At 43.8% G+C, this 12,525-nt stretch overlaps 1 protein-coding gene across 1 annotated transcript in view; it reads right to left on the bottom strand.

The window, feature by feature from the left end:
- Window positions 1–6,756: 6,756 nt before the first annotated feature.
- The window catches only part of LOC105286592, an 82,077-nt gene continuing 76,308 nt past the window's right edge, over window positions 6,757–12,525 (bottom strand). The window contains exons 6-11 of the mRNA XM_011351637.3: window positions 11,577–11,710; window positions 11,112–11,248; window positions 10,597–10,751; window positions 8,488–8,729; window positions 7,840–8,029; window positions 6,757–7,437 (exon numbers count right to left, since the gene is read on the bottom strand). Of these exons, the coding sequence (XP_011349939.2) occupies window positions 7,241–7,437; window positions 7,840–8,029; window positions 8,488–8,729; window positions 10,597–10,751; window positions 11,112–11,248; window positions 11,577–11,710 (1,055 nt within the window). The 3' untranslated portion in view covers window positions 6,757–7,240. The remainder of the gene's footprint in view (window positions 7,438–7,839; window positions 8,030–8,487; window positions 8,730–10,596; window positions 10,752–11,111; window positions 11,249–11,576; window positions 11,711–12,525) is intronic.

The following is a 12,525-nucleotide window of genomic DNA, read 5'->3' as shown; positions in this document are numbered from 1 at the left end:
CTCTCTCTCTCTGCGCGAATTATTTCGCGCATGTACAACGCGTGATGTACACCACGGTATTTGCGTGTCCACTTTGTTCTCATTCCACCCCTTTCACGGCAATATTTCATTTTTTCCGTCTTCGCTTTCTCGGGGGACGTACGACCAGTTAAAAACGTATCATCGTTGAGCGAAGATTGAGAGACCGCGTCGTAATTTCGATGAAATTGACGGGGAAGGATATTCGCGAGCAAGACTAAAAAAAAAGAGAAAGAACCGCGAAACATGTAGCTTTATCGCGGTGTATAGAACATGTAATGACGGGGGGAAAAAAGAGGATCGCGCCGGTTAACAGCCGCGATCGCAGGATCGAGCGGCCTCGGCGATATCCTCTCGCTTGCAACATGTACTCCAGCCTCGAACTCGTTACTGGCGGTTGGCTTCGTAAATTTCGTTAACGCGGGCTACCCTGCATTCTCGCCTTAACGAGCGTCCACGCGCTCGTTAGTATCCCTAAGGCCTCCGCTTAGATACACCCTGTAAGTTAGCCGGGACTCGCTGCGCTCGCTAATTCGTAAGCGGCTGCTCTCATTCGTCGGGAGGATGCAACTCGCTTTCGTGGAACGAGCTGATGCACCCTTCCCAGGAGCGGACTCACTGTGCCGAGGAGGGTCGATCGACACGGTAGAAATTTATCGACTCTTATTTGAATTTAATATTTCTGCTTCTTTTACTGAGATATTAGTGTTGTCGATATAAAATTTTATAAAATTACGACTGCTTGGTTGGAAGTAAAATGGTCACTAAACGACAATTTTTTAATTGAAAATTGGAATAGTAAATAATAATAATCTTGCAGTAAGCAACAATTCATGGCGAGAATTAGTAAACCATCGTGTATTTATTGCAAGAACAAAAATCATTTCCCAACATTACGGTACTCCGATAACGAGGCGATTCTATCTTATGAAAATATATTAATTAATTGACAAGTGCGGAATTTTTATTCCTATAATTATAAGGAATTATACTTGCCGCAACGGTGCAGTCCAGCATCGCGTAACACGTAAGCACATCCTTCACAAGAACGGTTCAATTTGCATAATTTGCACCTTAACGCCCTAGTTGACTAATTCCGCGCCGCCGATTTTTATCGCGAGCTCAAGTTTTATTTTAATTGTGGCAGGCGTATTATTTGCATTTCGTATAGATACAGATCCGCTTAATGAAACCATAATTTATGCTCCGCGTAATTGGCGATGCATATTAAGGCTGAGAAACTGTCCTTAATATGATATACGACGTGTCTGTGTGAAACGCATAATATGTGGTAAACTAAGATTAACTTAGCCATAGAACGTCTCATAATTTTCCGCTTACTTTGATTTACGGTATTCCTATATATTCACTTGGGTGCAACAATCTCAAAAGCGAATAACGTGACCGAAATTTTTAATAAAACAACTTCGTCGGATTTCTTCTGTACGGATTTAGAAAGATCATATCTATGATTATTTCAACGTCTTTTTTTTATCGCTTGGACTGAATCAAGTAGTTGGAAAGACATTGAGCGGTTCGAACGGCAGACTGCGTCCCTGTTACCGTGCGTACGTATCGATTTCTCGAGTATCGGGCTACTCGGCGGCATTAGCATGGCAAAGAAGGCGCCAATTTGAGTCTGATAAGCGGCCTGCTGCGAGAAACAGGAAAGGATACTATACTATCAGTTGTTTTTCAAACCGTTTCTCTTTCCCCTTACCTTTCATTACATCTTACAATGTTTAATACGCTTTTCAATTGAACGGTAATGGTACATCAGCGTACCTATTTACACTTCAGAGAGAATTCACGATCCTTTCCACGTCTGAACGTGTTACCTTCTTCGACGCGATTAAATTCATATAAATAACAAAGTAATGAGAGATTTGCTGCTTATGCAATTAATTGAGGCGCGCTTTGCTGATCCACAGATAGAATTCTTCCTTAATTAGTTTCCCTTCGCACATAAATTATGGCGAATTAAATCTTACAAATCATTAATTCGACTCGGCTGACAGTCGAGCTCCGGGAAAGTTGGCGGGGCGGGGGGGGGGGAGGGGACGGCATAATGTAATTAAATTATTATTAATTGGACGTTTAGATAGAACCGCGAGATGGACAAATTGCCCGTCGTTTGATAAGGCGGATACACAGAGTCGCGCCGCATCGCAATAATAACGAACATTATTGGCCGTCGCGGGACCGTGCTAGCAAATGAATTACGGCGGGAGATCGACAATGGAGACTTTATCAGATTCGCTTTGGAATCTGCGCGTCGTGCGTTATTAAGAAAAGTCCGGAAGGGATCGCCCGGCGGAATCGTCATTCGCAGTTAAATGAGGCGGTGTTGCAAATCGCCCCGGTTCGTAATAACGCACCGCGCCGCGGGCGCTAAATTTCGTGGGATCACGCGAGAAGGCCCGGGAGTTATACCGGCGAAGGAAATCACCGAGGTGCATCTATCAGACTTATCTGACGGTGGAGTATCTGTGCGGTGTCTGGCGAACGGCCGACAATCTTATTTATGACCCGCAACGAGAAACAGGCAGCTACGGTCAACGAAGCGATTCGATTGGAAGCGATATCATTTAATCAATCGCATTGTCTAGCAAAGGTGAAGCGTTTCTTTCAGATAGAAGATAGCGGGATATTGCTCGCGGCTGATAGTCTGACATTTTTGCCGGGCTCCGAGCTCAAATAGCAAGCACACAGGACTGCTAAGTAGGCCGCCATTGAATCGTTCAATGTGCACTGCTACAGTCAATAATAAATAATAAGAAGTTTCAAGTAAAATAATTATGTTCCTTGAAGAATCCAGAGAGGAGAGGAGACGTCTCATCGCCGCGCGCACTTATCCTTTCCTTTCATCGGAGATAATCAATAATATATTCTCTCATATTCTTTTTTTCCCGTGTGGCATTCAAAGTGAAAATCTCTCGGCCGATTACTCGTTAAGGAGCAGGAAAAAAAATCATCTGACCGTCCGATCTGCTTCATTTTACGGGGATTTCGTTTGATCGCCATTTACATGGGGAGGCGCGTCAATTTACAGCCGCGCGGTCATACATCACCGGTCTCTTGACTCGGAACTGAACCCGCTTCAAGATAATCCGAGAAACTGGGTACGACGTGGCCCGGGAGAACGATCGCAGCCGAACGTAACTTCCGCCGGGCGCTATCTCGGCAGTCCACACCTCTACTTTATTGGGTGTGTATATACAAGGCGCATGGTGTCGGGATATCACGCGGGGGGATACACACGGTGGCACATGGTTAAAGTAAGGGGATACCGGGCCCCGCAGCGTGCGCAGTGCGCGCGCGGCGCGGATCAAGGGTGTGTTGGTGGTTCGTACCCGGTAAACTCCGCCCTCCGGGCTCCGTATCGCGCGATAACTCGATTACCCGCGATAACCGAGTATTTATTAGCCTGTGAGATTTCATTTTGATATCCGCCCTCCGCCCCTTCCCCTCCGCGCGGTCCTACCTGTCTCTCGATTTTCGTTCTCTGTTTCTTTCTAGCTCCCTGTCTATCTAGCTCTCTCTCTCTCTCTCTCTCTCTCTCTCTCTCTCTGGCCTATTTCCTCTCCTCTCGTTCTTGCATGTTCGCGCATGCACGTATGCATCTCTCCGAGCGAATGATGAATTCCTGGGAAACATCGGTTTCCGTTTGCATTTGCTTCCTAAGCAGAAATTGCGTGTGATGATAAAACTGGATACAGCGAAATTAATAATAATTATCTTTTTATCTTAATTTTCGTTTTTTTTATTTTCACGTTGCAATTAAAAAAACATTATAAAAATATTGTACTTTTCTGTGGTCACCAACGCGATGGTAGCAGATTATAATTCAACGCATAATTTATGATACACAATTTATACGTCCCTGTTTTTTTCACAGAGAAATGTCAATTCTATCCGGACGTCGTCACAAAGTCTTCGAGTGATTTATTTATCGCGTTGTTGAAATTAAATTGGATTCACAAGGGTCCTCGTACAAAGTACGATCGATCGTGATATACCTGTGTATCGAATTACGAGCGGATTATCGTCGGGCGAGGATCAACGCTCTGCCGAGGTGCACGATAATTATTTCTGCGTTAGCCATAATTATTGCCTGGATGGCAATTAATTCCTGCCGGAGCGGCAATTAATTTATTGTGGCTTGATTAATTACCGCATGGTAGGCGGGCGAGACAGTTCGTTACTGCAGCTGATTGCCCTTTTGCTGCGCCACAAGATCAACAGTGGTAACGCCTCTCTTTCAGAAAGAATCAAGAGACATCGAAATTCGCGCGGTGTCATAACGTCCATTGTCTCTTCTGCATCGTTGTTTCAGCAACGTTCGGTGACATAGATTCTACCGAGTATACTTTATGTCGCGTATTATACAACTACAGTACCTTCATCGAGTATATCTCATTATAATCATTATAATAATTAATAAAAGTTAGCTAATGATTAAGTTTATTTAATATGTACGTAAAGATCTCATAAAAAGAAAATGAAAGTAAACGTTATTTATTGAAATATGTTGTATAATTTATTCCGCTGCCTCGAGATCTTCCACCCGTATCACATCTCAGAATCATCATTGCTCGTGTATTATGTCGATCCTTCTCTTCTGTCAACCGATATCGCGGGTCCTCAATCTTGCACGATGAGTGCCCTAAATTCACACGTTAATACCCGACCATCCATCACCAGCATCTGTTATAAATAATTAAAGCGGAAGCCGTTCTCGAATACTGTTTCTCCTTGGTCGGTTGCATCGGGAGCCGGTCGACGATTGCCGCGTTTTTCTTTCGTTATCGAGGGATCGAGCGCGATAAATGACGGTCGCCGTTCGTTCTGCAGTTGAGATATTGCGTGGAGTTTTCACTTTTCACCGCGGGCATCCCATTTGCGGCGATCGCCCGGTGGTTTTTGGTCGGATCCGTCCCGTCCAAGATGAATGCGCTGTTTGAGAAACACGATTTGTTCCGTTCCGTGACCATTGTGCCCCGTAATATCCCGAATTTTTCAACATCGGATCAGGTAGAGCCTCGCTCCTTCACGTTGATTTTCGGATCTCCCGCGAGTGCACGAAATACATGAAATAAACGTATACAGTGGAAAGAACACGTATAATGTTCTTCATATATTAAGTTGTATAATATATCATGAATATATATATATATAAAATATGTGTATAAAACCAAGTTGAGATGTAAATTAGCGCAGGGTCGTTTTTAACATAGTCATTAATTTCACAAAGTCATCTCGCCATTATAATAAAATAATAAGAAATTATAAAAGAACGTGAGATACAAATATCAGAGATAGGATACGTTACAATCTTATTGTCCTATTCTATTCTATTGTATTTTTATTGGAAACCTTGATACACTCGAGCTTAATCATAAATATCATATGAGTCATGATACAACGCTATATTTACAGATAATTAATCGAGCGGTTGGGCCTGATGCTCGGCTTGACGCTCGAAGGACGGAAGGGAGAGGCACACGGATCGGGATCGATATGGAGCGATGAAAAACGGAGATGCCGTAATTGTTAAATTATTATACGAACATGTGTGTGTGTGTGCGCGCGCGCGCGCGTGCGTGCGTGCGTGCGTGTGTGTGTGTGTGTGTGAGGGGAACAACCAGGAGGGGAAATTAATATTTCACACGGTGGCGAAAGATCGCGCGAGGTCGGCGAATTTCGGAATAAATATCAAGACGAGAACTGAGCTACGACTCTTTGGCTCGCCCCCATTCATATACGGGGTGGTCTCGTAAAATATTATTTAATCCTCGCTGGCCGTACACCCGGTGCGCGTTCCGTGTAATTTTCTTGTTCCTTTCTTTTCCATTGTATTATAGGGTTCGCACTTCCGATGCTATGTATATATCGAGTACATGTAAGTAATAAACCTAAGTATATTCGTTTGTTATATAATGATATTCAATTAAACCTTAATACACATTATTCGCGAACATTCAGGAACGACGAGATTCAAATAGAGAGCTAATTGAACGAATGGTCTAATTTTCGTTCCCGAATCTCTGTCTCGAGGACAGTATATATCTTTCAATCTTGTTGGAGACTTTAACTTCATAAATATTCTTATATGTATATTTTGATATATAAAACAGTCTTTCTATTTTATAAATTTTATAAATTTTTCATGACTCGTCCATTATCTGTATTATTTATATACTTCGAACATTTATGTGTTATATTTTAATTTATTGTATTATATTTCTCTGTCAATTGTATTATTAAATGATTAATGTCAATTATATCATTAAATCATTGACTTTTACTGTGACACAATTAATTCCGAAATTTATTATAAAAGATTTCAATTTTTACGTTCCTGAATATGGCGAGCAATGCTATAGATAGACATGTAAGTACTGAATCCTTATCAGCGGCAATTAAGCGTCGTTATTGACGTCGTTACGTTCGATTTGATCTCAAACTGTGCCGCTTGCGAGATCGAAATAAGCAATAAAAAAAAAGAAGAAATCCCATGCCGATCGTTGCATTAAGTTATCGATCGACGCGGTAGCGCTCAAAGTCTTATTTCACCGATCGCACATTCGGCACCGAGATCGTGGCAATGTCGATAACCCTCTACGTCTATTTATCGACGATCGATAACGCGCTACAGATATCTCACTCGCGACATATACATCAATTAACGAATGAGTATCGGTGAACGTTTCGGTAAGTAAGAGAAGCGAGAGAGTATAGCAGCGAGTATCATTTATATAAAGAAGCATTCGCGCGCACAGGTCGATGGGAAGATTCCTGTCATATTCACGGAATTCCTGAATTACCGGCGGCTATCGTGATGTACGTAAGGCACTTTGCACCGCGTCAATTCGACGCTCATCTCTTAACAAATTAGCACAATAGCACGCGAACTCTTCGAAAATAGTGCACCGCGAAATTTGACGTTCTCATTTAGTTTACAGAAGACAAAAATAAATTTTCTCAAAATGAATAAAAATCATCGCCGCACCTGCATCGTTGTTTCTATCGGCTGCCGATCTAGCTTATCAGTATAGCTCAGTCATTCGTATATCGACCGATTTCTACCTTAACAACAGGGAGTATGCGTTCTCGTTGTTATCAGCGGAGCATTTTCTTGGCAACTCCGCGCGAAAGACGCGAGATCGCAATCGATCGGGAAGAGAAGAGATGAGGGAAGAAGTAAGCTTCCACGCTGCCTCTAGTTGATTCGGCCTTTATGCGTCATGTAGCTTATGCTGTCCGACAGCAGCTTCTCCCGCGCTTGTCGCCGTATTCGCGAGCACATGGCCAGTATCGTGCCGGCCATGATGCAGAAGAAGCCGCAGCCGAGCCCTACTACTGTGCTAGCCACCGAAGATTTCAAGCACACTCTGTCAGCCGTAGATTCGCGAAATCCTGTAAAGAAAAGAAAAAATTGTTGCGATTGTGAAAACTACAGTTGTGTAATAATTATACAACGTGGCTTTTTATTATAAATAAAAATAGTAAATAACTGCTACTGAGTTCCATGAGTTCTTAATTCCTTGAAGCAATTTGCGTTTTAATTTTGTCCAATAACTGCTATGACAAATCTAATGTTTTTACTAAAACAATTATTTTAAGTAAATAAATAATATAATTTTACAAAATTCAGAATTTGAGAAAGTTTATATTGCCCTGAGTTTTATGCTGGATCAGCTGCCGTATTGCATCATGCAAAAGTGGCGCACTTCCCTCCGAACGAGACTATGATAGATATATGATTTGTCATAATTGTTCTAACAGTAAAGTGGTTTTTAACATAAATATCCGTTTTACCGCTGCGAGAGGTGCTGGTGGAATTCTGGAACAGTTCCGTGTCCGCCTCACCTTCCTGAAGAACGCGAAGAGACTGGAAGAGATTCACGTTCTCCGACAAACTGGTTGCCGGTGTCGATGGTCCACCGATCATTTCCGACACCGATCGTTTCACCACGTTCTTCGCGTTTCTCCAATGGCAAGGTTGGCTCTGAAATGATAGGTGATGCATTCAAGTTAAAAATACCTGAGAAACTGGAGCACCAAGCCTTTTTTTAACTTGCGTACAGAAGCCTCCTAAATGGCGTCACGTAAAAATATCTATTTAGAAATTCATTATTTTTCTTAATCTGTCAAATCTCTCTAAAAATATATTTCTTTAATTTTACGAAAGAAGCTATTAGGAAGAGTTACATGGTACAAGCTTGGGAAGAAATATCAAGTAATAATTACCCACGTGTGTGATGCGAGTGTGAGAATAATATTAATAGCTAATTTTTACGTTAAAGATGAAAATAATATGAATAGCTAAATTATACGTTAAAGACGAATAATCTTGGCGCAGTTAGGATCCAACTCAATCAGTGTGATGCTTAAATAGATTAAAACTAAGTAGATTAAAATCGATCGAATAGCGTGCAGCAAGAGTGCGGGTAAGTATCCAGTTACCGGGCATCTTCCGTGGCACATGCGAACGTCGCATTCGATATACAGAGCCGGCGATCCCGTGAACCTGAAGGTCTTCATGTAAGCAAAGACCTGCGTCTCGAACAAGCCGCTCTCCGACCAGGAACCCCGGAACCGGCTGATTAGCTTGTCGTCCACCGGACATCCGTACTGATCGATCAGTTGGATTCGCTTGTTCCCGCCGTTGTGCGCGTAGCAGTCGTTCACGACAATGTCAAAGCCGTCTGCAACAAGAAATCAGTTCGATAAAGATTATTCACTGCAAATAATTTTATTTCATTCCAACGAGAATAGTTAATTCGAATAAACATTAGTCATTCTAATAAGATTACCGCTGATTTGCGGCTACCGAATAGCACTTGTCACTTGAAGCTTGATTTGTCTACGAAGGAGCACCTCGTAAATTAGAGTCAATAATTTGAAGAAATGAATGAGGCTTGAAAGCGTGATGGACGTAATGCAGCGAGAGAACCGTTCCCGAAGATTTATTACAATTAGGTAAGAAGCGATGAAGGATTGGCCTCTGCGAAATATGGCGCTAATAGCGAAACCGATTAGTCAACCACGATAGATGGCACGGTAACGCATGACGTCCATTCCCTGACATAGATTCGCGCGACATAAGTGATGTAGACGTAAACGCAGTAGGCAGAGTCCCTCTCGTTAAAGCACAGACATCTGTCGTTACGTCGAAGCGCGCACATTTTCGTAGCGCATCGTCGTCTCTCCAGCGTTTCTTCCGCATCTTTCGCAAATTACCGAGCTCGACTGACAAAGTCTGCTTCATCTTATACCGTTACCGCTGTCGAATGATACCTTCGCGGAGGAATCGAGCGTCGTGTGATTAGGCTCGGTAGCGGCCTAAGAAAAGAGATGCGAAACGACGAAAATGCATGCCGCGCGTGATTTCCAGGAACGGCACGTCTCAATATTACCGGTCATTTGCCCTGGCGGCTCATTCTCCTGACTGCATCATCGCGTCGCCATTAGTCAAAAAACTTGCGAGCTTCAGTTAAGGGGGGAGCCTGCTTTAGAACGTTGAAAATAAGGTATAATTTTACGAATTTTTTTGGAGAAACTATACAGCGGATCATTATAAAACTTTGATGCATTTATTAGTACATGTTTAAAGATAAAAAAATTATTTTTTGATTTGAATATATCGCCTGTAGAGGTCGTCCTGGAGGCATCTTAGTGCAGCCGGCATTGTAAATTGGTGAGCATTCTCCTGCCTCCAAATTTCATCCAAACTGAAAAATTGAAATATTTTCTTGTTATTTCTGAATTCCCATCGTCGATGAACCTTTAATATTCATAAAAACATTAAGTTAAACAATTATTTTTGCATGAAAAAGTTCAAAAACTTTGCCTAAAAATCGTACTTTTGTGTTCTAAGCTCCACCATTTTGGCACTTTTCAACTTTTTTCTTCTCTCTTTGGTTCATCGACGATGGGAATTCATAAATAACGAGAACATATTTCAATTTTTCAGTTTAGACGAAATTTGGAGGCAGGAGAATGCTCAGCAATTTGCAATGCCGGCGACGCGGCTGCACTAAGATTTCTCCAGGACGACCTCTACAAGCGATACATTCAAATCAAAAAATAATTTTTTTTATCTTTAAACATGTACTAATAAATGCATCAAAGTTTTATAATGATCCGCTGTATAGTTTCTCCAAAAACAATTCGTAAAATATACCTTATTTTCAGCGGTCTAAAGCAGGCTCCCCCCTTAAAACGTTACGTTGTAATCGCGCGCTTCTTGCGTCGCAAAAGAGTAAACATTAAAGGCTCGTACGATCAAATTTTCGAGACAATAAAAAAGACTAACTTGTTGGAACTCGTATCGATGTTACGAAAATAAAATGCGGTCTAATTTGCTCGTCTAACTTGGTTGTCCAACCAAGGAACGTTGCCGATTCGATATTTATAGTCCCTCGCGTCTCCCATCGTCTTACGAAGACTGTTGTTCGACACCTACCTTGGACTTGCGAAACTAATGGATCGTGCCTATCGAGCCCGATGGGCACTTCACCAGCCCTGGCGATTACGTGATGCTGCGGTTACGCGTCGCGCAGAGAAGCTTACCGTATTTGCTGCGCATGTAGATAATGAGAGTCAGAGGATCGCCGACGCGAACTGGTCCAGCCACTCTAGTTCCAGTGGTCCCGTAACCGTATCTGATTTCCATGTAGCACTCTGGAGGCTGCAGGGTGAAGACTACGGGATTTCCCGTGGCGACCCTGGAAGAAGGTGGGTGCGTAAGAGGCAGGAAGAATGCGTATCCGTTATCTCGAGCGAGCGGAGTACGGTCTACTTCGCGCCATTCAATAGCAGATGTTAGACATTATTGTAGATATTACGTAAACGGCCTCGCCGCGAAACTCGTTCCATCGATTACGCGTAATCGAAGGTTTTAGGCGATATCGCGGGCATTGTGCAAAAGTCTCGGCACTCTGATCGATATGACCTCTCCCGCACAATTTCCGCGTGAGGAAAGAGTCTATCGCAAACATTTTAAAATTAGTTTAACAACGCGCTTAAACAATTTTTTCCCAATTTAAGCACGAGTGTGAGAAGATCGGCTAAACATCGACACTTACTCGACGTCGAGAAAGGGAAACGTGACCGTCTTCCAGAAATCGTAGCCGTACTCGCAGGTCACCTTAAAGTGCTCGTCGAACTCCTCCTCTATCAGCGGGTTGTACTGCACCGTGACCGTGTTCCACATAAGATTTTTCTGCAAGAACACACGGGGTGTGAGCGTGCATAACGTTGAATATAACGCAATATCGTGCGAGCCTTATTTCTCACGTGAACCCGGCACGTACCGCCGGTTCTACTATACAATAGCGGTGCCAGCATTCCCGCGCGGTCCCCGGTTCACAATGTGACATCTAATTTTCTCTGATTATCCAGATTAAAAACTGAACCGCGCTCTCAAAGCAGCCGGGGTTACATTTTGCCCCCTGCCCACCCCCTCTTGAGCCACGCTAATCATTATTATTCCTCGTCGAGCCGGTGCGAGCGCGCGAGGTGCACCGCTCGTGCCCGTTCCCTCTACGTACCGTCGGATTCTTCCTGCTGTCCTGATGATGAGTGTTCTCGCCGAGGGTGCCGCATCGATTCAGCTGAATGTAGAACTCGTAGTAGTCGCGGCCCGTCCCGTTAACGTACATGCAATCCGGGTCGTACGAGTAGCCTGCAATTAAAAGCGATTGTTGTTAATCGTGTCTGGGGTCGCGAATGTCCGCGCGACTCCGCGATATCTCGCATATTAATTCGCCGTATATGCAAGATCAACGCTTCTCGTCGCTGGCTCTTGCGAGCCTTGCCGCGCGTAGGATGGTGTCGGTGTACTTTCTTGGCGAGCAAATGAACGGCGAAGCGTAAATGAGGAAACCAGTCGTCAGCGCCGGTGATAGGGAGGCGGAAAGATGAGATTAATCTGACCTTTTGGTCGCTTTGCTACATTCAATTAGCTTCGGCGAAGGTGCCGTGGCCGCATTAGCACGAAGACGCGGCGCTCATCGTTAGAATATCGATTAACGACTTATCAATCATCGTGGGGGACCAGCGACCCGACCAAATCAGCGGAAGGATCGAGGCTCAAAAATACTGTTCGGCGAACGTTTCGCGAAGAAATCCGCCTGCGCGCGATGCGGCGGTTTTTGCCAGCGCGTTGCGTGCGCTACCGGGAGTAGCGCACGGTGCGGTGCACTTCTTTCGCAATAACGGAAGTATCTTACTGGACCGCGAGTGGATGGACTTACGACGGGCACGAGAAAAATTCTGGCGCGGTCAGCGCGGTGGACGACCGATCGCTTTACGATAATTTCTGCCATTATCTCGTTAGCGCGGACGTATACTGGTCTGCCGGGATAATTGCGGATGCCAGCAATGCAGTCGGTTATGCAGCCACATATTTCAGGCACTGTGTCGAATGTCCGTTGACCGACGTAATGGAGGGTCCGCCGCAAAACTCCCAGAACCGCCGGGTTTTTCTTCGTTTTTACG

Source organism: Ooceraea biroi, chromosome 10 (assembly GCF_003672135.1).
Source record: "Ooceraea biroi isolate clonal line C1 chromosome 10, Obir_v5.4, whole genome shotgun sequence".
NCBI lineage: Eukaryota > Metazoa > Arthropoda > Insecta > Hymenoptera > Formicidae > Ooceraea > Ooceraea biroi.
This window is presented reverse-complemented; position numbering and strand designations above follow the sequence as displayed.